The 26,337-nt window shown below is 36.1% G+C and overlaps 1 protein-coding gene across 6 annotated transcripts in view; it reads left to right on the forward strand.

Annotated features, from left to right (window-relative positions):
* The window catches only part of NRCAM (neuronal cell adhesion molecule), a 121,343-nt gene that overhangs the window by 63,147 nt on the left and 31,859 nt on the right, over positions 1 to 26,337 (forward strand). For 4 of the 6 annotated variants that reach the window (XM_088141732.1, XM_088141731.1, XM_088141733.1 and 1 more), the window contains exons 8-18: positions 3,430 to 3,600; positions 4,413 to 4,469; positions 6,204 to 6,315; positions 8,186 to 8,370; positions 10,333 to 10,464; positions 13,566 to 13,709; positions 15,143 to 15,254; positions 15,933 to 16,099; positions 16,190 to 16,337; positions 22,145 to 22,269; positions 26,153 to 26,254. In XM_088141732.1, coding sequence (XP_087997858.1) covers positions 3,430 to 3,600; positions 4,413 to 4,469; positions 6,204 to 6,315; positions 8,186 to 8,370; positions 10,333 to 10,464; positions 13,566 to 13,709; positions 15,143 to 15,254; positions 15,933 to 16,099; positions 16,190 to 16,337; positions 22,145 to 22,269; positions 26,153 to 26,254 — 1,455 coding nt within the window. The remainder of the gene's footprint in view (positions 1 to 3,429; positions 3,601 to 4,412; positions 4,470 to 6,203; positions 6,316 to 8,185; positions 8,371 to 10,332; positions 10,465 to 13,565; positions 13,710 to 15,142; positions 15,255 to 15,932; positions 16,100 to 16,189; positions 16,338 to 22,144; positions 22,270 to 26,152; positions 26,255 to 26,337) is intronic. The other 2 variants (XM_025165283.2, XM_025165284.2) reach the window with 1 other exon arrangement.

Genomic DNA, 26,337 nt, shown 5'->3' on the forward strand with positions numbered 1-26,337 from the left:
CAATTAGATCTATCAAAGAGAAATAAGTGCAAGTCCCATACTAATGAAAGGTTTGGGGAGCTGAGTTAAGGCTGTGCTGCTTTCTATTGCAGCACCGGCATTATGGGACAGCCTCCATCTCCCTGATGGAGATCAGATTGGCTTCCTCTTTGTTGGCCTTCTGGAAGCTCTTGAATTATTTTGGAGAGCTTTCCGCTTATGTGAACGTTGCCATCTATATTTTTATTTATCTTATTTGTAGTTTATATTGTATGATTCTTCTTATTCTATTGTTATTGTAGTTTTATTCTTACAGTGGATGATTTAATCTGTATTTGTTCTATGTAAACCATCAAGAGTTTTGTTTTGTTTTTTTTCCATTTCAGTAACATAGAAATATGTTAAATACATACATACTTACAGTGCTGTGGGGTGGGGTTCAAGTCATGGGTGGCTGCAACAGGACAAACAACAAAACATGCAGTGCAGTGCAAACTCCAACCTTTTTGAATATGTGCTGCGCTGTTGTACAGAAATATGTATGTGGCAGAGCTTTTATCACGAAATCATGATGCATGTTTCATCATTCTGACAAAATTGTGGCTTGCTCCAGACTGTCCTAGTTCAACTATAGGAATTTATGGCCTCCATGGTAACGAGAAGCTTGTCCCAGATCATCTGTGGCCCAGCACACTTAGGCAGTCACACATTAGATCTAGTCTTCAACTGGGAGCAGTTGCACGATAATCTGAAAATATAGGATTTGTTTCTTAGTCCTTAGCTGTGGTCAGATTGTTCTCTGGTTTGTCTGAATTTAGTTGCTACCTTTAATCTACACAGGGCAGGAGGACCCATTAGGTTGGTGTTAGTTACATAGAATGGACCGGATGGATTCCCTGGGGAGTTCCCTAGAAGGCAGTTCCAACAAGTGTGTGGTTTAGCTTTGGAAAACAGAGGTGACCAAAACACTAGACAAAATTGCTTCCAACCAGTCTCTCTGTGTTCACTGATCCCAGGTAGCCTTTGGTTTGCCAATTTGCCCTGGGAAATAAAACAGCAGAAAAGATGCTTAGAGCATCAGTGGAGCAAAACCAGAAGTGAATTTGACAGAATACGAGTACTTATGCACCAACAGGCACTGTAGCAATAAAGGCAGGAAATGTTCCTGCTTCTCTATCCTTATGGCATCAGCTTACAGTACCCTAACAACCTTGTTTAGGTTGATCTATCTCCCTTACAGGAGATGAGAATAAGCTGCTTTAACAGATTCAGGCACTGATAAAAATGTTAAAATTCACTGAAATCTCAACTCCACATAGGCAGAATCTGTGGAGATAACAAAAATCTTGCAATATTATTTGGGATCTATTTCATCCAGTGGATTCCAATGAAGTTGATGTGGTACTGGGCAGCATGAGTGTTACCATTTGTGAACTGGACTCCTGCCTAACCTGGCTTCTTTGGGAGTGGAGGGTAAGGTTATCAGCTGAAACTGGTAGGTTATGAATCCTTTATTGGGGGTGGGACTAATGCTTCCTGTCTTGAGGAGTGCAGAGGAACACTTTAACTTGAAGAAGTCCTCTCTGGGTTTGACTGTCTTAGAAAATTACCATCCACAATTACCATACAATCTTCCCTTGCAAAGGAAGATAGACAAGATGGTGGCTCTTCAGCTGGAAAGTGGATGAAGCAAATTATGTGGATTCTTTTCAGCTAGTGTTCAAGCCTGGCTATAGGTCAGAAACAGCATCAGTCATGGTGGATGATCTAAGACTGGATATGGATGTGGTGAGAACCCTCTCCTGATCCTCTTAGATTTCTCAGTGATGTTTTATACCTTTGACCACGGTATCCATCTGTGCTACTGTCAAGCCTTGGGGGTTGGAGGCACTATTTTACAGTAATTCTACTCCTTCCTGAATGTACAGTTTCAGTAAGAGGGGGGAGGCAAATGCTGACATGTACGCAATAACATTGGCATGCAAATATACCACTTACATACTTGCCTCAGATGTCATGATATCATTATATAAATGCACCATTTGTGTGATAATGTCATCACATATGTTATTTTGATGTCATGAAATGTTACAATGCTTCTGTTTGTAACTGACAAGGTTAATTGTGGAAACAGAAACACCGTTTTCATGAAGGATGTAACTGTGATCTCCCCAGATTTCTGTCTCCCATCTTAATACTTCTCATATTGTTTCTATAACTAATATAACTAACAGGTTTGTGTTAAAATTATAATTTGTTTTTAGGAAATAGCTCCTGTCATAATGCAAGTTATGACTTGGCATAGTGGTTATGATGAGGTATTTTTATCTCCACTTTCCTAGTATAATAAGCAGAATTTCAAGAGAAATTCTGAATTATCATCCCAGATATTCCACACTTACATAACCATTCATTGAGCCTTTATTCAAGCGATTAAGAAGCAGAAGGCATTAAACTGGATGCTACAAATTGTTTGAGTGTGCTATTATGAGGCACTTTAATAAATCAATATGGCTTATTGGTGCTTATCAAATTTTATTAAGCAGGTTTCCAAAACAGAAGTTCTATATTAGACAGCAAGCTTGTCTTCCTTTTCCTGATTATCTGACAAGAAATTCCTTGTTGTTGTTGTTGTTGTTCAGTCGTTAAGTCATGTCCGACTCTTCATGACCCCATGAACCATATCGCGCCAAATGACAGACTGTTTCAAGGTGTAATTCCAAGTGATGCTTTTAATATTTAAAACTGTCTCCCTTTTGAAGGACTGTATTCTTACATCAACCTGTCCAATTACTAAAATCTTAATGAGAGGTTCTTTTCTTAGTGATGATGCTTATGATGATGCTTAGGCAATAGATTTTCAAGAAATGTTTGCTTACACTGTTATAAACACATTTCATATCTTTATTTTTGTCTGTTAATAGTGATTGTACTGTAATTAATAGAAAATGTTTTCATAGGTTATCTACAATCTGATGTGGTTCTTTACAATTTTTGTTGCTGAACATGGCCTAATGTACTGTAGTCATATTATCTGAAATATTTTTTTTATTTATTGTACTTAGAATATGTGATGACTTTTTTTTTAATATTCTGTCCCACTTTAGGGACTGTAATTAGATGTTGAATATATAATAAATATCCTGAGAGAAATAAAGTATCTCTGCTATGCATAGAATGAATTATACAAACCATAATAAGAACTGGACCATTTATAACAATTTCTGTGAAGATTCTGAAACTGCCCTAATAATAGAAATTGTTGAGGATTATATCAATTAAGAAAAACTTCTCTTAAAAGTAAAAATCTCTTAAAGTTGAGCTAGACTACTTGTGGCTATAGAACAGAAGTGGCTTGCCAGAGGAAAAAGTTGGTAATTTATATATATGCTTAAAATAACCCTATACTGTGAGCTGGCACTACAGATGTTTTGTTTCTTATTTTTATAGCTTTCCAAAAGCTGCCTCAGAATAATAGAGTTTCACAAAGTCTAAATGGGGATCTTTATTTTTCTAATGTAATACAAGAAGATAGCCGTGAGGATTATATATGTTATGCAAGATTTAACCACACTCAAACTATTCAACAGAAGCAACCTATTTCATTAAAAGTTGAACCAGGTAGGTATGAATTTCTAAATTTGTTTGTATGCATTATATTTAGCCAAAATGTAATTTGTGTTAGTATACAAGATACAATTTTCTTGCAAAATTGCGTCTTCTTGGAACATAAGTAAATGGAATATTTACAAAAAGTCAAAGTAATTTGCAATATATTTTTATTAGAATTTTATAAAAATATATGTTGTTATAGTTTCAATGCTTAAATTCCTTTTACATCAGTAAGATTTAAGCAACCACTTAGCCGAATTTCAACTTTCATTTGAATTCAGTTTGATAAGATTTTATGTATGATACCCACTCAGAAATTTCTTGTATGTGAAATTTCATGTGATAATCCCATATAGAAAACAAAATGCATTGTTATTTAGATCAAAAATGGCAACTTGTAGTTTCTGTAGCCTGGAAAGACTAAATAAATTAGAACAATGTTTCATACTTGTGCCAATCACAGCCCTTACCTGTTTGAGAAACTTTCTTGGGGGAAGGGAAATCTTCCTATTGTTTACAATGAAAGAAATACATTAAAAGTGGCTCTCAAGCTGTTCTAAATATTTGGGAATTTCTCAGACAGGAGAACTAGCTTCAGAGGAATCAAATGTGCTTTAATCCTCCCAGGCCAGAGACCTATTTCCTATTTTGGATGGGAGAAATCAAAATAACCTATGCATATTGGACACTAAGAAGGGTCATTGATTGTGTTCAAAATTCCTTTGTGCTTGAGGTTAACAGCATTGGTGTACAGATAACAGGATTGAGTCCCACATTTAATTTTGTTGGTTGCATTCTTCATGATATTCTATTTATTTCAGTGGATTCATTGAATGACACTTTAACTGCTAATATGAGTGACTCTGATTTTTATGGTGGTGAGTTTTAGAGATGAACATTATTCCTTTCATATAGAGTTTAGTTAACTAACATTAATCCATGGCTGCTTAACCTTACTGCCCATACTACTTTAATATATCTCATTAGAACTGGAGATATGTTAAGTAAATTGCATAATAAAAAGATTATTGGATTAGATAATTTAGAAATAACAGTAGAATGTTTGCATGAAGAACATGTTTCACTTTGATCCAAAAATCAACATAACAACCTTTCTTTTCATTCTGTATTCTTTGATGATTCATTATTCCTGGAACAACACAATAATGCATAATTATTCTAAATAATAAATATGCTAAAGTACAATGAAAAGCTGCTTCTTCTGTTTAATACCTTACTAAATATGTGATTAAATTGTTAACTATTTAATACATTTGTGTTAGGATGAATATATTTGCTACATGTTTAAAATTATGTTCTAGTGTGACATTTTATTTAGCAAATTTCAGTCCTTTATGAAGGCAGAAATCAAGTTATGGCTCTCACTATGATCATTATTATTATACCTTATAATATAAAAAATATAACATTATTTATTGTCTATAAATACTTATTCCATATAATTTTTTGAAAATATAAAAGCAATTGTTAAAAAGACACACCAGCTTTTAATATATATGATATGAATTAGAATATTTCTGATATCATAGTCTTCCTTTACTTACCTTTGCATGCACCTTTTGCCTTTTCAGTTGCCATTGCCCATGACTATTCAAGGAATACAAACACACATAGAATACTCTGTCTTTTGCTTTTTTGTAAAACATCATTTAATTAGAATATTTTTGTATTGGCTGATTTGCAATTTTTGTGCAAGTGTTCAGATACAGTGCCTTGATTATTTTCCTTTTCTCCTTAAAACAGTAGGTAGCTTAAAATAATTTCTTTGAATACCTGAAGCTCGCATGCAGAAAACAGGGCCACCTCCTCACTCTGGATTTCTGGAACATACTATTTCTTATAAAATCTTTCTCCCTGGACCCACCTTTATTCCATATTTAAAATAATTCCTCATGTTAGGGAAGTAAGCATGGGCAGATGCTAGAAATCTCTAAAGGATTAAATTGTATCAAATTACAGCTCCAGTATTTCCTTAGGAGAAGCTGTGGAACTAAGGCTGGATAGAGCTATTGTACATTTATAATGACAGTACTTCTTCCCCATGTCCTCTTTGCTTATAACTATTCGGAATCCCATTAATGAGAGCAAGAGTTTGAATATCCATGGAAGATAACTAAATTCATAACAGAATTTATATATAACAATTAAAATTAATATACTGTATAATTCAAAATCAAATTAGATTTTCCATGGAAAAAGTTTATCCATCATTGTAACTCAGTGAAGTACCCAGCATTTTCAGTATTGTATTGTATTTATCTTAAGACTTTTTATACTAGAGTTTTAATAATAAATTTTCCAAGAAAAAGTCTCTTATGCAATCTATGATCAAATTTGCAGTTTAAAAAAAATAGAAAGGAAAAGTAGGATTTTGATATATAAAGCAAAGCCTTATCTCTGTCCAAATTATCTCTTTCCAAAATGATCAAGTAATCCAACAAGTCATAGAATCTCAGATAAAACATGGATTTTGTTCTATAATTACTGAATATATGGATATATGCATTTATAGTGGATACAAAGAATTAGTTTCATTGTAGATTTTGAATTCCATTTAAATGATATGTAATTCTTTTTTTTTTTTCTTTTAGTCAGATTTTATTCAGAAAGACCCCCAACTCTTCTAACACCTGCTGGAAATGCAAGTAGCCAAATAGAACTAAGAGGAAACACTCTTATGCTGGAATGTATTGCAGAAGGATTGTGAGTTGTCATTTTAATCAAGGAAAATAAGAATAATGATATAATTTTAATTTACATATCCATGTGCCAAATACCTGTTGAAATAATTCAGCAATGCCCACAGAGAGAAAGGGAGGCAGTTTAGATATTTATTCGTCCCCGTCTGTCTTTTTCCTTCGTAATTGATAATGTCCTTGTTCAACCAATAAAAGATGAGCTTTTCACTAAATTACTAGACAATGAGTAACGGAATACATTTTCATTTATCAGCGTCTTGATAAACTAACATCAAGAAGCAACATCAACTGTTCTTTTCCGTACTATAGTGACTTCATAGTATCTGCTGCTCCCATCGGTCACCCTGGAACTGCCAAGAACAGACACCACAATGTTCACATGCCACATTGACATTATTTGCCATCGCTGATAATAATGTTACTGACCACATTGACCACTTTCTCCGTACTATCCTGGTACTCAGACTGAGTATGTTAACGTGGAATTGTGAGATTCACTACTATAGGATGAAATTATCAAAATGTTTTTAATAATTTATTAAAATGCATCATATTCAAATATAGCCTTTACATTTCTCTGTTTTGCGTGAAGTATTTGTAGCAGCTTCTGCAGGGGAGGGATCAAAATATGCAAGGTGTTTGATGTCTCATTGCAATGCAAGTCCTGTCCATTTTGTTCATAGGTGTTGAATCAATGTACATAAAAATGTGTGAGGTTTGCATTGCAATGTTGCAAGCATCATCTTGCCTGTTTTGATAGATTTCCCTCTATCAATACACCTGGACAAGCTCAAATATGACATTCAGAAACAACTATTTCTACCTTTCATGATGCTTGCTGGGAGATTGGAAGGCATTAGGGAGGCAGCCATAACCATCTCTTTAGATGACTAAACCAAGACTTCTTACTATACATCTCAGTTGATAAATAGCAGCTTATACGTAATTTTCTGGTCTTTGCTCATTTGCCTTTATACTTAAGTAATATAGTAAGTTGATCAGTGTCTTCAGATTTCTTTTGGATCTCATTCTATAATATATATATGTATATAAAGCTGATACATAGTGTGATATATATTAGGTATTCTTATATATATACACACACTATAGATAGTAAGAGAGGTAACCTTGACAGAAATATGCAAGAACCATTACCTAGGTAAAGGGGTCTGAAACATTATTTAAGGCCAGAGAAACAAGATAATATTCGGAAACAGCTCAAGAAGGTGCCCTGATTCACTAAGGGGGTGGGGTACAGCATAATCAGACTTGCAAGATTCTGTTATAGCCAGTATCAGTAAAGTGTAGTTCTGGTCTTCTTGTGGAATTGATTTTCTGGTTTGGTCTACCAAGTGTTCTGACACACACATTAATAGAAATTACATTTATGAAATAGAAGAGGCAATTTTCACTGATTTTCCCTTTCTTTAATCTCTTGTATTTTTCCAGAGGCTTCCCAACCTTTCCCAACAAAGGCTGGGTCAGCCTGCAAGACTGAAAGAATCAGCAAAAAATGATCTTTCTCCCTTTTGTCAGTAGAGTTGGAATCTGCTCATATGATATCTATCTCAGAAGGCCTTATCCTTGGTTTATTATATTTGGGCAAATTATAGTTGGCAGCAATACTGCCTTTCAGCCCTGTCCAATTAAAATAACACATAGTATAGGCAATAGAGCCCACAAGATGTAACTATTGTATAAATAAGTAGTTAGTGCATTTCACAAAACTTAAAATAAATGGTCGTCTATATGTTTGGATTTAGAGTTAGTAAATCATTATTAAATTAATTTAATTATTAAAACAACTCTGAAATGTACTAATTTCTTTAATCATTGTAATATCAACTGTCCTTAATGATGTTTTTTTCTGTTAGACCTACGCCATTAATCCGCTGGAGCAAAGAAGGTAGTGACCTTCCTGTCAACAGGACTTTCTTTGAAAATTTTCATAAGACCCTCAAAATCATAGATGTTTCTCAAGCTGATTCTGGAAAATACAAATGTATGGCAACAAATCGTTTGGGTTCTGCTTACCATATTATTACAGTCAATGTCAAAGGTAAAATTACTGTAATCTGTTTAGTATTTAAAAGTTTGCATGTATATTCTGCAAACAGTATTTCTAAATTCACATTCTTGCCAGATCAGAAATACATCCTTTAATAAAAATAAAAGTTGTCAAGTCTCACGTGATTCATTGTGACTTCATAGCAACTTTTTATTTCCTTGGTGTCTTATAATTCTTTCTGATAATTCATAATAACCACATGGCATGAGGAGAACCTTCAAATATGTAGAATGTAATCTGAAGACAGATTTACATCTGGTGGACCATTGTGGTCAACTTTTTAGTGCCTAAGGGTTGCAGTTACACCTTTCTTTCATCTAAGTCCACATTCTAATTCCATGTTATTATAGTAGGTAGAATAATAAATAATTGGACCAATGGCAGGAAAGAAATGTTAAAAGAAAATAAAAACAATTAAAAAATTAGAAGACTTGGTAAAACTTTAAAGTTGCAATAACCTGTAAGACTGTCAGTGCAGCAAGGACAGAGCACCATGGGCTGATAAAAGTATCAAACCTCTGTGCTGCTTTTGGCCTATAAACTGTTCAACTGAACAATGCAGTCGTAAAGCACAACTTCATGCAACCACATTGTGTAGCAGTGGCACTCCCCATTGCCATCTCTAACCAAATCCCACGGTTGTTAGGCGAGGACCCACCCCAATCCAAGCCATTCCTGGTTTGGTCCCTCCTAGCCCTGAGCCTTGGTAAGGTAAGAGACTACATCTTCTTGAACTCCCCACAACTGCCTATTTCCACCCTTAATTGGCTGCCTGCCAACACACTGTTGGCAGCTGCCCCTCCTGCCCAGCCCTGCTGGCTGCCGCACTGCATGCCATTATTGTACTGTCCAGGGCCTTCTTTTGAGCTGCCGCCTTTCGCGCTGGAGCAACCAGGTTTTCTCTTGTGCCCACCCTAAGCCCTCTGTTTGCACCCTGCCCAGGGCATCCATTCGCACACCAGCCAGGGTCTCTGTTTGCACCCCACCCAGGGCCTTCTTTTGCAAAAGAAGGTCCCAACTGCACCAGCATGAGAGAGGGACCCAGCTAGAAGGGTCCTTCTTTCATGCCAGTGCAGCTGGGACCTTATTTCACATGCCAGACTTCTTTCATGAAAGGAGGCCTTGTACAGGGACACAGAGGCCCTGGCTGGAGCATGAACAGAGGCCTCACTGGCATGCAAACAGAGGTCCTGGCTGGCACACAAACGGAGGTCCTAGGCAGGACACAAGAGAAGCCCTGGCTGCACCAGTGTAAAAGAAGGTGTGAAAGAAGGCCCCAGCTGGTACAGCAGTGGCATGCAGTGCAGTGGGCAGGGTGGTGGGGGCAGGGCCAGCAGAGGCGGCAGCTGGTAGCAGCGGGTAGGCGATTAGCCTAAATGTAGTCGTAAATGCGTGTGGGCCGAAGTGTGCCTGAATTTTATTCACATGACCACGGGGGCATTGCAACAGCCAGAACTTCAAGGACCAGTCGTAAGTCCCTTTGTTCAGCGTTGTCATAACTTCGATCACTGAATGAATGAACATTAAGTGAGGATTACCTATAGTTGTATTTTCAGCAATTCTTCAGCCCCTTAATTCACCGAGCCTCTGACATAAGACACTTTTTAGGGATAGGAAAAAGTTTACAGCCATTTCAAGGGGTCTCTACCAAATATTTTATATATTATTGAATTTAAACTACTTTTACTATAGTGATCTGTGCATCTTTTTAGAATCACAACCAAACAGAAAAAGATGAGTGGCAGGTGATGAAAGTTTGTGCCTTGAATAAAATTTGTTAGTCTGAAAAAGTGCTACCAAATTTCTGATTATTAACCAAACAATTTATTTTATTTTCTTAATAAATGCACTTTTTGTTCTATAGGCACTTGGAATGTTGGCATTAATTATATTAATTTGTCATGACTGCAAAAACTAGCAGCTGAATGTTTTTGTTTCTTTCTTTAAACTCAGCTGCACCTTACTGGATAAGAGAACCTACAAACCTTATATTATCTCCTGGAGAAGATGGTTCCTTGACTTGTAGAGCTAATGGCAATCCTAAACCCAGCATAAGATGGTTAGCAAATGGAGTTCCCATTGAAAGTAAGGGCTGTTTTCACTTTTATGTCATGTTAAATTCTTGTTTGATATTAGTTGTTTTGTCAACATAAGATTTTGAACCGATAGCCAAGGTCTTGTTAAGAATGAGCACCAAGGTTCCCAAATTAGCAGAACTGCCATACTATAGTTTAATGTAAGTAGAATAATGCATATTCTATAAGACAAAATCTAAAGTTGCAAAGTATGAATTCACCACTAATTAATTTATTTCAAGAGAAATTAATCCTGTTTTGTCTTACAAAGTAAGAGCCTTAGAATTTGCAAAGTAGCCAGATCGTTAGTTAAGAAGTTGAAGAAAGGAATCTAAAACCACTAATATCAAGTGCGTCAGTGAGAGGTAGTAGTTTGTTAATGCTTCTAAACCAGGCTCCCGCCCAATCCTTTCTGAAGCTTATTTTTTCTTTTCCACTAAGTTGCTATGCAACAGTTAGATTCAGGTGACTCTGGGAAGAGAAAGTTTCAAATTGTACCTAATAAGGAGAGAGCCAGCATCTTCTGTGAAACAATTCATTAGAGAAAAAAACTTAGCTCTAGTTTGCTAAGTTCTTATAGTGGAGCATTTTGTTTGAGAGGATTTTTAATACTACGTTTATTTTTAGAAATGATGAATCGTGCATTTCATCCACTGGGTTGCTCAATTGATGTATAATTGCCATAAATTCTAAATTTTAAATCAAAATAGTTAAGTATATTCCTGAGGGAATTAATTTATTTGCTACTAAAAGCATCCATACAGGCTATCATTGATTGTACACAGGTGGTTTTATTTTCCAACTTTCATGGCTTTCTAATTTACTGCAGGAACAAATATACCAAGTGCATCATTTAAACAATAATAATAATTCTGATTTCTAAGCTATATAGTATTTATACGTTTCTGTGATCCAGGGGTAGGTGTAAACATAGTTGAAAATATGAATTAAGAAAGGCTTCTTTTTCCGCCGGGCCCAAAGCCACAATTGTATTTTTAAGGAAAAAAATGCAACAGTATAAGCAGGAGTGTGTGTCTGTGTCTGTGTGTGCATCTCTGTGTGTGTGTTCATGCATGAGGATATGTATTAGGTCTGTGTGTGGCTCCAGTTTTTTTTAAAAATTGTGATTTGGAGCCTAATGTGGTTGCACACATAGCACCTGTTGGGAACATCTTCATAAACTGTATCTTTTCCTGGGCTTGTGAGGCTGCCCTCCATAGTTGCTACATGATCTCAGGAAAAAAACATATTTCATTTCACGTGTTCTAACAGGTACTGTGTTTAAGCCCATGTATGCTTCAAATCACAATTTACTCTTCAAATCTGGATCTCTGCACAGCCTATGTACATAGACTCTGAATTCTAGTCCCACCTTATGGGTGACTTGCCAGATGGGTGATCTTGGGCCAGTCACTCTCTCTCAGCCCTAGGAAGGAGACAATAGCAAATCACTTCCAAAAAACCTTACCAAGAAAACTGCAGGGACTAGTCTAAGCAGTCTCCAGGACTCAACACTGACTTGAAGGAGAAGGAGAAGGAGAAGGAGAAAGGACAAAGAACTTGAGTATGTTGTCTTTCTTCTGTAATGGAATTCGAGGTTTATTTGTGGTAGGAAAGGTCCATCTCCTATAGTTATCTATGTTCTTGTTTTTATAACAGATAGTAGTACAGTAGTGTTTTTATTTTAATAATAATAACAGTTATCAAGCACACTTATATTAAAGAACTATGAACATAGTCCTCAGATTTATAGAACAGTCCACTAGGGGGAAAATAGAAGGAAGTGATTTTTAGCCATTCTTTCTTGCTCTTATGCCTCCTAAAAAGAATTCCAAAAGATCTGAGGATGTTCCAAGCAAGATGGGAAGCAGAATTGGGAGTAACAGAAATAAATGGAAAGGGAAAGTATGAAATTGCCTTCATAATTGTATTAGGAGCCTTTGCTTGTTTCAGTCTTTTGCGGAATAAAATATTCCATTCTGTTTGCATATAATCCAGAAATAACCCAATGAACTGCTGCTGCTGGACTACAGCTCCCAGCTTTCTTCACTACTGACCCTGCTAGTAGGTTCTGCCAGGAATTATAGAAATATCTAGAGTGTCAAAACTGCCTACCATTGATCTAACCCAAGGGGTAGAAGAAAAACCATAACTGAGGTGCATCATATTTTGCATGAAGAAAATTTCCAGTCCAATTTCCATCTCCAGTTGTAAGTGGATTTCAAATAGTATTGAGAAAGATTGAGCCTAAATAGAGAAATCAGAGTGCCTTAAAGGTAGCTTCAAGGAGTGTTCATATTAATGCTGGTGGAATTCAACCTTGCTGATACAAATGATCCACTGGCTTGAGATCTAATTATTATAATCTGATTCGGACTACTAACATTAAACTATACCTTATGTAATTTGTGTTTGGTATGTATTATGTAATTCTGTTTTAAAGTAAGGTTGGTACATGGCAGAGAGTCAAGGAATGAGTGTGCAAGTGTATGTTTATTTCCAGAGTTAATAAATCATTTTTTATGAAGATTGAACAGCAGCTTCTGCAGCAAACCATGATGTTCACAAAATAACAACACGCATGATAAAGTAATCACCATGTAAATGCCATGATTATGTACTTGTGTCAGGACATCTGACATATATTTAAGTCATGTCATTTGTATGTTTACATCATTGTATCTGTATCATTACCCTGTCCCAGGATGCTCATGATATTGACCTACAAATGAAGACTGTAATGGAAATTTTGTACCTTCAGAGAAAATACTTAACCAATGCTAAATTTTTGACTTTGTAATGGGGAAGGAAAAACATCTAGGTCTATGTGATTGAGTCACTTTCATTTATATTTTACTTAAACTTTTACTTCCCTTTGGCTCTTTTTGCTACAATTTACATATAGCTGTTTCCATAAAAAATAGATGTGCAATTTCATAAATTATATGATATGAATATTCAAAATTATATTATAAATTATATATTGCACCTTAAATTTCTTACAGTCTTTTTGACCTTTCTTCAAAGATGTGGAATTATTTTTGATGTTACAATCCAAGAACCATTTTTTTCAGTGTTAAATAATTTAATATTTCCTGTGTGTTTTAACAGTTGCTCCTGAAGATCCCAGCAGAAAAGTTGATGGTGATACAGTTATTTTCACTAGTGTGCAAGAAAGATCAAGTGCTGTGTATCAGTGTAATGCCTCTAATGAATATGGATACCTATTAGCAAATGCATTCGTGAATATTTTAGGTAAGACGGTTGGTGTTTTTTAAAAATACAAAATCCAATAATAACTCTATAATTTTTCTATTCCTCATTAATACACATGCTACAATATTTGTTCATTGGTAACTTCAATATTATTTATTGGGCTTGCCTTTCCAGTACCTACATCATACTTAGAAACATGAAAAATGCATAAAATGGTATAGTTAATAAAATGCATAAAATGGTATAGTTTCTTTTCTTAATAAAAAGGAAACATAATGAAAGTCAGACTTTGATCTCTCACCACCTAAAAAACCCATTGCCATATGCCAGCCCAACAAAGTCTTACATATAATTCTGTGCATCTTTATTTTGGGGGATCAGTAGGCTAGGTCCTATATAATTTGTATAAGATAGTTATTTGGATTAGTCAACTTTATAGGATATGTGTGCCTTCAAATCAGACTTGACTCTTGGGACTGCATGCACAAGTTCCTGCAGCTGTCTTGTCAAACTTTTTGGAAGTGGTTTGCCCTCTCCTTCTTCCTAGGGTTGTGAGTGAATGGCACAAAGTCACCCAGCTGGCTTTCTGCCTAAAGTGGGACTAGAACTTAAATTCTCCTGGTTTCTAGCCTGATGCCTTAACCACTACACCAAATTGGATTATAGCAAAGCAAATTCTACAAAAAGCTTTATAGATAAGCTACTTTATTTTTTATTAAAGCCATGATTCTTAACACACCTTCTTGGAAGCAAGCTCTTGGAAAAATGCAAGGTGTCCTGTTAAATGTAAATTTTTGGTATTGTAGCTTGGGCAACTGGTGAATTAAGATGCCAGTTCTGACGGAAAATGTTCACAAATTACCCATAAAAAGCAGTCCTTGTATTTCATTGGATCTGTAGAAAACCATGATAATAGTCACAAAATTATAACACATCCTCTAAAAATTATTTCAACACCCATTTCAGTCACATTTGCAAATGTGGCTGACACTAATGCATTTAGCATAACTAAATACTCCATTCTTAGAAGTCTTACTCAAGTTATTACATAAGAATCATTATAAGGCAATGTTAGAAAACTGTCTTGGGAACTCCAAAATCATAATAAATTTATTATTGAGATCTTTTTCTCATTGTGGATTCTTTTTTTAAAAAATTCTAATTCGTTTTTTAAAATAACCTATTGGCTAAAAGACAGATTGGTAAAACTTAGTTTCAAATTGCCAAATAGAAAAAAGGAGAAACTTACATATACTCTGATCTTTTTAAATATTGTTCTCCTTAATTCATTTAGGTTATGGTAACGGAAACATTACTGTCACATGTCATTGGGGCAAAAGGGGTTATCTTCAATTCAAGATTGCCTACCTTTAAATAATCATCTTTTAAAAAATATTTCCTATATACATTTTCCTATACAAATGCATTCAAAAAATTCACATCACTTGTAAATATAACGTTTTTATTTTCAGCTGAACCACCAAGAATCCTTACTCCATACAATAAACTTTATCAAGTCATTGAAAATAAGCCTGCATTGCTAGATTGTGCTTTTTTTGGTTCACCTATGCCTGAAACTGAATGGTAAGTCACTCACAATGAAAACAATCATTCACGCATAATAAACATTCAACTAATGAATATTGTGGGAATCTGGAAAGTTAAATAGAGATCTATACCTTTTTGTGTACTTTAATTGCTTGCCTTCCATTTCATGTGAAGGGAACCTTGATTAATTCATTTAATTTTCAATTTTATACATAATTAATTTGTCTTACACTACTTAGCACAATATCAGATGATAGATTACATCTGTGACTATAAATAATCATTCTCTTTTATTTTAAATAACTACCAGCAGGAGGGGAGTCAATTAGGTTTGGGATCACTGGGGTTAAGCAGTTCCCCCTACCAAGTACTCTCATCAACAGAATCACCCAGGGATCAACAGCAATTTCAGAGCATTGGAGTGGAAGGAATGAAAATATAAGCCTCAAATGATATGCTGTAGTCCCAAACTTTATTAGGGATAATGCCGTTAAAAAAAAAAAAAATTCTCCTCTTAAATCCAATAATTTATTTAATATTTTCTATGAGTTGGCTCTTTTATTTCTTCTGTTGAATATCTATATAATCATCTTTCTACACTTTATCAAATATTAGTGCATCTCTATTGGGGTTTAGGGATGCAATAGGCACTTGTTATCCCCAAATAAAGTCTAAGTTAATGCATAATTTGGATAATCTCTTTCCAATACATAGGTTTCAAGGAGTAAAAGGTAGCATTCTGCAGGGAAACCAGTATGTTTTCCATAATAATGGAACCTTGGAAATTCTGAGAGCCCAGAAGGATAGCAGCGGCATGTACACCTGCATAGCAAGAAATAAACTAGGAAAAGCACAGAATAACGTTTATTTAGAAATCAAAGGTAAGAAATCATGGCTCTGAAATAAAAGCCACCTAATCTGTTTACCAATTTGTAGCTGTTAAGCGTCTTACTAATTATTTTATGTTTCAGAGCCCACAGTGATTATTAAGCAGCCTGAATACAAAGTTGTACAAAGGATGGAACAGGTTTTCTTTGAATGTGTAATTAAATATGATGCAACGTTAATACCCACAGTTACATGGTTGAAGGAAAATGATGAATTGCCAGATGACGGACGGTATGTAACCCTAACCCTAACCCCACTTCTCTACAATTTAATAAAACACCAACAAGGGAATAACAGATAAAGCATTACTATTTTTTTTAAGATCGTGCTTTCTGCAATGCATCAATTATATGATTTCTCTCCACCAGGCATGTACAATTTAATATGGTTAAGTATAGGTAAATCCTCTGTTTAACATCATGTTGCATCTCTTGACATCTCCTCCAACCAAAAAGAATCTTTTCCTGGGGTCATACTTCAACTGCAAAGAGAAAAGAAAGCCAGAATTGTGTAATGATTAACGCAGTAGACTAACACTGGGAAGACCCAGGTTCAAGTCCATCTTCAGCCACAGAAGTTCACTGGATGACTTCATGCCAGCCACTTCCTCTCAGCTCAACTTATCTCGCAGTGTCATTATTATGAGGAAAAATGGAAGGAGGGACCTTGATCTATCCTGACCTAAAGGCAAGATAAAAATCAAACAAATAAACAGTGCAGGTAGTCTAGGTTGCTGCTGACAGGCAGCACTTCTTCACAACTTCCTAACACCTTTTTTTTTTTTAACCAAAAGTGCTGTACAGCCTTAAAAAGTAATAGGATGGATAGTGAGAAAGGGCAGATAAAGAATTTTGTTGATTTTGTTAGCAGAAATGTATCAGCATGCAGAGCTGCAGGAGACTTCCTAATAGGTTACATCTATGAAGAAGCAGGCAGGCAGGCAGGAGCCAGAAAAGGTGTGGTTGAGAAAATGGTTCAAAGTTCAAACCGCATAGACATGTTCAAAGGTTTCAGCAGCAAGGCAACACTGAAAGTCACCTTCTGCACAAGATTCAAATTAAAGGCTCATCAGGTATGATGTAAGATTGTTCCTGATGTTATTTCAGTCCTTGTCTCAGACAGGCTTTTATGCAATAAATTTCCTATCCCCATTACTTCAACCTATGGTGATTCAAGTACTGGGAGGATGTGCATATCTTTTATTATTTTAATGAAACATATTTCAATTATATGTTTGATGTATAATAAAATATAAATAAAAACTAGAAAAATAGCTAAAATTAAGGCATTGACTTTTATTCACCTTAAAATGTTGAAATACCCATGAAAAATAACAGGTATTTTAAATAGTTCATCATCATCATCATCATCGCTGCTCAACACTGTCCAAATATACAGCCAAGATATTGCAATGGAGTTTGGACTGGACAAATATGCCACCCTTACCATCAACAATAGTGAAAACTGAAAGAATCGGGATGCCCAGTGTAAATAACATCAAGAGTCTGGATGAAGAAGTTTACTACTAATACCTGGGCATCCTTCAGGCTGAGAACATCAAGCACACTGAAGTCAAGAAGAAAGTTAGTAGTGAATACTCAGAAGAGTGAAGATCTTAAAGTCCAAACTCAGTGGTGGAAATACCATCAAGGCGATAAAAGCCCTGGATAGGAAAACCAGCAAAATAATGACAGTAAATCATGCCCTTCATCCATGCAGTGATGTTGACAGACTCTACTTACCAATGAGCATAGGTGGGCATGGAATGTTAAAGTACACCAGATAGTCGAAGAAAAAAAAAGTGCATTGGAAAAATATCTGAAGGACAGTGAAGAAGATGCACTGAGACCAGTACACCATGAAGGCTTACTGAATCCTGAAGAGACCAAACTGGCCTATAAGAAAGACCAAATGAAAAATAGAAAAGAGACATGGCAAGGCAAAGCATTACATGGCAGTAGACACACACACACACACAAAAAGATTAGCAGGCAAAGCAGATAACAAGAAGACCTGGAGAGCGGGAAAGTTGAAGAAAGAGACTGAGGGGCCAGTTCTGGCTGCACAAGATTAAGCCTTAGGAACAAATGCATATAAAGCCAGAATTGAGAAGACAGCAACAGGCAGCAAATGCCACCTCTGCAAAGAAGCTGAAGAAACAGTGGACCACCTAGTTAGCTGCTGCAAGAAGATTGCACAGACTGACTACAAACAACGGCATGATGAAGTAGCAACAATGGTGCATTGGAATATCTGTAAGAAGTACCATTTGCTTGCAAGCAAGAACTGGTGGGACCACAACACAAAATAAAAGAAAATGAAGAAGCTAAAGTGCTCTGGGACTTTAGAATTCAAACAGACAAGCACCTGCCACATAACACCCGAGACTTAACAATTGTTGATAGGAAAGACAAAGAAGTCTGGATAGTGGACAGTGCAATACCTGGAGACAGCAGAATAGAAGAGAAAGACTTGAGAAAATCACAAAATAATAAAGACCTGCAAATAGAAGTAGAATGACTATGGCAAAGTAAGCAAAAATAGTACCAATAGTTATAGGCACCTTAGGTGCAATCCCAAAACATCTGGAGCACCACTTGAACACCATCGGCATTGACAAAATCACATCTGCCTATCCCAGGTCCTTGGGAAGGACTCGATAGGTGGATAAAAATGCCAAACCCAGTCTAAGCATCTGGTTGACTGTTTGACCAACAACAACGATAATAATAAATAAGTCACTGTGTTAACAGGGGAAAAGGGTTTCCATATACAGGTAGTCCTCGCTTACCAACCACTTTTTCAGTGACCGAAGTTGTGATGGCACTGAACGAGCGGTACTTACGACCAGTCCTCAAGGTTCTAGCTGTCACAACACCCCTGCAGTCATGTGATCACGATTCGGACGCTTGGCAACCAGCTCACACTTACGATGGTTGCAGCACCCTGTGGTCTCATGATCACTATTTGTGATCTTCCCTGCCAGCTTCCCATAGATTGCTCCAATAAGTTCCTCCAGCATCCCTTCACCTGCACAACACTGTGCATTGCTTTCCCCAACCTCCCTTTGCTTGTGCAGCGCTGCACCCTGGCACTTCCCCCGGCCTCACTTCGTTCATGCAGCACCGTACCCTGCTTCCCCCGGCATCCCTTCATTCACACTGCACTGCACCCTCCTTCTCCTGGCCTTTCTTCACTCATGCACAGCCTGTGCTGGGCTTCCCCCAGCCTTCTCTTCCCTACCATGGCACCCCTGTACTCCTTACCTGGGACTCCCACTGCTTCCCACTTAACTCACACATCTTGGGGTGACGATGGCAATAGGGATTGTCGCTAAGTGATGCAGTCATGTGATGTCGCGCTTTACAACCACATCACTTGATGACGGCAATCCTCGTCCCATTTGCTGTTGTAACCTGAGGACTACCTGTTCTGATAGCAACTTGCTCCTGTTCTTTCTTTCTGAATGCTAGTAGTACTACCTTTGTTTCTCTATTATTTATAAACCAGACTAACAAGTCCCAAATTTTGATACAGGTAATCCTCAAGTTGCGATGGCAGTTGGGACTGGGATTGCTGTCACTAAGCCATGCGGTTTTAAAGCAGTATGTCACATGACTGCATCGCTTAGCAGTGGCAATGCAGGTATGGTTAATAAACCATATTTGACATTATAAATGTCAAGACACGTGGGTTGTTAAACAGGAAGTGGAGGGAGTACCAGGTAAGGAATGTGAGGGTGCCGCAGGGGAATGGGGAAGGCTCTGGGAGGTTCAGCGCAGACTGTGCGTGAGTTGGGGGAGGGGGTACTTGGGATAGCATGAGCTCAGAGAGGCTGGAGAAAGAGGGCGCAGGGTGACTGCAATCACAGGGAGGCTGTGGAAAGAAGGCATGGGGATGTGTGTGTGCGATCACAGAGAGCCTGAGGCAAGAGGGCTTGGGGTGCATGTGATCGCAGGGAGGCTGTGGAAAGAGGGCATGCATATGTGTGAGTGCAGGAAGGCCAAGGAAAGTGGGCACAGGGTGAGTGTGATGGCAGGAAGGCCATGGAAAGAGGGTGTGGGGTATGTGCATGTGTGTGTACAATCACAGAGAGGGCACAGGATGCATTTGTGAGATTGCAGGGAGGCCATAGAAAAAGGGCATGAGGTGTGTTCATATGTGTGTGAAAGTGCAGGGAGGCCAAGGAAAGGGCGCAGGATCTGTGCGAGCAAAGGGGGAAAGGAGGGCATAGTGAATGCGAGCAAAAGGGAAGGGAGACTTACTGTAGCAACTTGTGACTTGCTTCCCCCAAGCATTGACTTTGCTTGGGGGAAGCAGGCAGGGAAGGGCGCAAATGGCAATCACATGACCACAGGATGCTGCAACTGGTCGTAAGTGCAAGCTGGTTGCCAGGGTCCCAAATTTTGTTCATGTGATCATGGGGATGCTGCAAAGGCTGGAACTTTGAGAACCAATCGTAAGTCCCTTCATTCAGCACCACTGTAAATTTGAATGGTCGCTGAACAAATAATCATAACTTGAGAACTACCCGTACACCATTCTCTTAATCATGGGACTTATTTTTGGGTAAATAAGGCCAAAAGCCAATGGAAAAATGCTATTTTATTCTTAAATATCACTCTCTTTAAATATAAAATAAATTCTAAAACATGGAGATGGTCAGGTTCCTTGCCACCAGCTTAAACAGAAAGTTCCAAGCACAATTCTCACAAAGTTCTCTTTAGCAAGATTTATTGAAATGAAAGGAATAGGTGTGCAAGAATTTTAGCAAGTGATCTATTTTCAATTTAGGATAACTACCTGTATCTATATCTATGAACATATAGTTATCCTAAATTGAAAATAGATCACTTGTGTTTGGAACTTTCTGTTTAAGCTGGTGGCAAGGAACCTGACCATCTCCATGTTTTAAAATCTGTCTATCTTTCTGGTTTCTTTCTAACAGTCTTCCTATGAACTAGCTCAGAGGTTGGTCTTTTCATTGATAATGGGAAAGTTTGCAGCTGGTAATTTACATAAAGCTGTCTTGAAATGGCCTCAATCTAGGAACCAGTTCTTACAGAGATAAAGAACAACATCTATACCCTATAATTAAATTAAGTTGAAATGTATTCTGCTTGAGATGATTGTACCCATCATCTTCATTTTTCTAAAAGATACCTAGGTGTGTATCTTTGCTTAAACACTGAAAAACCCTGGGGAAATTTAAGAGCACAGATGCTACTGGAGCTAACACTGGAACTTGCTCAAATGGCAGGAATGAATTGAAAAGAGTGTGAGAGTGGAAGAAGGAAGAAACAGCAAACTGCATGAGATAAAGTTTTTAAAAAATGGAAAACAACCAAGTGCTGCATGGAAGATGTAGAGAAATAAAAATGGGGGATGGGGAAGATGGTGGTATTTACCTGTCAGAGGCAATTTCAGGTTCTGATGCTTTCATCAAAATTACAAAAGCAGTTTTGTGCCATTCTGATGCAAACTTCACTTATTTCATAAATGAGTGTGATGTCATGACACACATACAAAGGGGGTGGAGCTGGTGGTACTACTGCTTTTTTCATTTCCCCCCCTTTGACACACCACCCTGGCAGATGCCTCTGTTATTTGTCCATAATTTATGTCGTTGAATGTTTTGGTTTGGTTTGAGTAATGTCTGAGAAATGTAAATTTCAACGTACAGTTGGGTTTAATTTATTTTGCAATATTTAAACTTATAATGCTAACAGAAATCCCTCACAGCTTATCAGAAAGTTCTTAAATGGCCAACAAATCTTTATAATAAATAAATAAAAATTCTCTACATTTGTTATTCTGCCTTTGTTCTAACTGATCTCATAATTCCACTGTATCTTCTTTAATGTTTTGTAACTGATTGTAGTCATCCAGTTTTGCTTCTCTTTCTGATTCTTCCTTGAACTGCTGTCAAGCTGCAAGTATATCTATATTAAGATGTTATTGTGATTTATTACAATTAATAAATTAGATATTTAGAATTATTTGCAATAAGGGAATAATTAAATCTATTGTAATTACAGGTTTATTGTGGGTAAATACAACTTGACCATTATGAATGTCACTGATAAAGATGGTGGAGAATATACTTGCATAGCTAATACTACATTGGATAGTGTTTCTGCAAGCGCTGTACTCACTGTTGTGGGTAAGATTTCTCTTAATGTAGAATTAAAGCAAAAGCAAACCTGTTGTATTATTGTGAAAATGTTAACTGATTTTAAGCTATTATATAATAGCTTTGGAATATTTTAAAAATAGGATAATTTATTTTGATTTCCCATAAATTAAACCAAAATATTTTTTCAGTTGCTACTAGAATGGTATCTTAGGTTTAAACCCAAAGTGTTTTAGAAAGCTACCAAACAGGACAGGGTAATTTCTTATATGCTTGCCTGAAAACACAGTAGGCTTCAGAATATCTGTCATATGGACCTTACCTAACAGAAATACAGTTCTGACTTTGTATATGTAGATTTTCTTTCCATGCCTGCTTTCCATGGCTCTGGTATACATAAGCCTATCGTTATCAGGTATCTTTATTTATAATGTGATATCATAAATTAGCTTTCTTCTTTTGTAGAGTTAAAAAAAATAACCTGTGTCTGATAGAAAAAGATTTTAAAAATATCTGAATTCCGTAGAATTTGTATTTGACATAGTAGACATTATTACATTAACTTTAACACTCTATATGTAATTAGAAAGCATTTTTGTAGAAGGATCTCCTACAAAGTTTTATGGAAAAGTACAATCCTTCATAAGCAGTGAACTAACACACAAAGACCTATGCACTTAATTGCCTTATTTGACAGATTGCAAGAAAGTTTGGAGGTGTACATATCATGATTAGAATGAGAGAAACAAAATATCAGTATTCTCCATAAAAATACCTGTTATGGTTCAATATTTTAACTGAGTCATTTTCTTAGTTGGATTATTCTGAAGGAGATTAAAATATTCTGATTTTGCAGAATTTGCCAATATTTTCATTAATAACTAGTTGAAAAACTTGGGGCAATGCTTATCAAATTGCAGATAACATAAAACTGAATGGGATAGGTAATCTGGTGGGTAGAAATAATTTTTTTAAAAAATTTTCAGAGTTTAGAGAAATGGGCTGAAAGTTACAGATTGAAATTTAGCTGAAAAAGATGGAAAATTATTCACTTAGGTAAGAAAAATCAAATGTATCTGTATAGGATGGGAGATTCCTGGTTTTGTGATGGTATTTGTGAAAAAGATATTGGTGTAGTAAGTAATTGTAAACAATATAAGCCAGCAGTAAGTCTTGGCTGCAAAAAAGAAAAGAATAGAATAGAAAAGGCAAATGCAGCATTAGACAGCATCAACAGAAATCTAATTTCCAAATTGCAGGAATCAGACACTTTATTTTCTTTTGCTTTAGTTAGACCATTTAAAGTACTGTTTTGTGTTCTGGTCAGTATATTTCAAGAAGGGTTCAGAGAAATGGGGACAGGTTTAGAGCGGGCAATGAGAATTATCAGGCATTATCCTATGAAGAGAAATTGGCTTCTGGATGTTTAGTTTTGAGAAAAGCTGATGGGGCGGGGAGGGAATATGATAGCACTCCTCAGATACCTGAGAGTATGACACACAAAAGTAGGTCAAGACTTGTTCTCTCATATTCTGGAACAAAGGGTACAGAATTGTAGACTTACGTAGTAGGAAGGCAGATTCCAGTCAAATGTCAGGGGAGAAAAAAGCTTCTTAACAGTGAAAACATTTCAACAGTGGAACCAGTTACCCAAAGATGTGGACTCATCATCATTGGAAGTGTTCAGATGGATGCTAGACAGTAATCTGTCTGGAATACTGCTTCGTGCAGGCAATTGGACTGCATGGCCTTTCAACATGACAAGTCTATAGTCTGTCAACTGTCTGCAAAGTTATTCAGAACTCAGATAAAAGAGGTTTTGGTGGTGGTGTTTCCATTCAGTGCATATTAGGCACTTATATTTTTGCAAATAAAATAATTACATTTTTACAATAACAAATCATTGTAATAATAACATGATTGCTCAATGTTTAGTTTTTTTCTGGCTACTAACACAGCTTATATAGTTTATATTAATATCCTTTTTTCCAGCTCCTCCAACAGCTCCACCTGTTGTTTACGGTAAACTAATAAGTCTTGCTTGCATCATGTACCAAACATTCCTAAACTTTTTGCTTCTTTCAGATTGAAACTTTCTCTTTTTCTTTTTCTTTTATTATAATTTTATGTTAAATCTGATGAGAATTTAATATTGTGTTGCCATTATTATTTATGACTGAAATGCTTAAACTGTTTCATTATTATAGTTGAACCAAACTTGTGTTCAGTATAAATTTCTCAAATAATTGCCTAAACAAGTTACTAAAAATTGTGTAACATACAACTGCTTTTTATCATTTAAGTTAAGCATAGTTAGCATAATATTGTTTTTAAAGTATCTTCCAATTTCTTAGTGAAATAATATTCAGCATGCATTTTTATGGACTGCTAGTAGTTTATTGCTATGGAATGGAAGATTTTAAAAATGAATATTGTTTCTGCCCAAAATTAAGTCCACAGTATGCTGCTGTATTAAATGTACTAAGTTATGTCAGACCTGGGCTTGTCATTACCCTCTTTATAAGATTTATACACTTAATATATTTTTTCTTTGCAACCATTTTTCCCTAATTAAGAAACAAAAGTTTCAGTTTTAATTTGTTAAGCATTTTAGTCATAGACGCACAATTCTTGAACATTATCTTAGCAGTTTGGAATGAGTTTGGGGTAATTGTTGTTATCAGTGCCATTATTTCAGTTTCATTATGGCATTTGATGAGCAAAGAATTTTCACTTTTTGGTTGCTCGTATACTTCTCCATAACTATCAGAGTAGAACATTTTATGTAGGTTTTTTTAAAGAAATATTAAAAAGCTTAGCTTTTTCTGTGCTAAGAACTACTGATACCAAAAAAAACCGTCTGTATGAAGTCACCAAGAATTCAAGTTGACTAAAAAAAAACCCTTTCCCTCATCTTGTTAGACACCAAGGGTTGAGCTTAATTTTAGGGAATCTATCTTTTTAATCTAGCATTCATTTAATCTTTAATTTCTTACATTTGGAAGATATTTATGAGCAGCAGCATCTTCCTTCTAAATGTGTAAGATTCTTATTCAACCTCTTTTATAATTAAATAACATTTCCAGTAACTGGAGCATCTATGCACTATTATCTTTACAAATTTTCTGTCACCTTTCAAAGGTCTGTCTATCTAAGAATCTAACAAGGAATGCATGACTTTTAAAAACTGTTATTTTATTATCTTTCCTGGCCCTGAATTCTACTGATAGGCTGTCATTACTTACCAGAATCAGAATTAGGGTATAGAATGTAGATCACCTTTCCCATTTTCTGTTGGGTTTTAAAACTAGCACACACACTCACAGACTCACACTGGCAGTGCTGGCGCAGCCTTCCACCTGTTTCTTCTGTAAGAAAACACCATACTCGTGTTGTACTTCAGACTTTAAACAAAAATAGATTTCTGACTGTGAAAGAGGTAAAAAAAAAGAAACCTGTTTCTCAGGGACTTAAGAGCATTCAGTCTGTGTGAGCTAAGATAGGACAACATGCCAGTGTAGAGACTCTGATAATTATGTAATTCTGAAACAGTTTTTTAAAATTATTTTATTGAATGTCTTTTTATTTTCTGTTTTATGTAAAGGGATATATGTTTTTACATAAAATAGTGCTGTAGTCATTGCCACATCTCATAAACTGAAACTGTTGGTGAACCATGGCAATTCTAAATTTTTCAGTTATTGTTACTTTGTAATGCAAAATAAATGTTATTACAAAAGAAATGTTGTTATTGGAACTTTTGTAATAATTTGCCTTCTTTCTCCATTGTTTCCCAGCAAAATCAGTTGTCCATTTTCATTGCAGTTGCATGCCAATGGTCACACAATCATATTGTAAGCAAGCTTGTTCAAAATTTTTCCTCGAATGTAACAATTATTTACTTCCCTTTCAGATCGTCCTGATCCACCTTATGATTTGGAATTAACAGATCATTTAGAAAGAAATATTCAACTCACCTGGATACCGGGCAATGAAAATAATAGCCCCATTACAAGTATGTTTTGTTCTATTTATTTGGAATGTCATACCGGTCACTTTGAATTTATTTTATTAGCATTCTGTTCTTTGCACCCTCTA

Source organism: Python bivittatus, unplaced genomic scaffold (genome assembly GCF_059951505.1).
Source record: "Python bivittatus isolate LINGU-HERP-01145 unplaced genomic scaffold, Pbiv_v1 ctg000330_np1212, whole genome shotgun sequence".
Lineage (NCBI taxonomy): Eukaryota > Metazoa > Chordata > Lepidosauria > Squamata > Pythonidae > Python > Python bivittatus.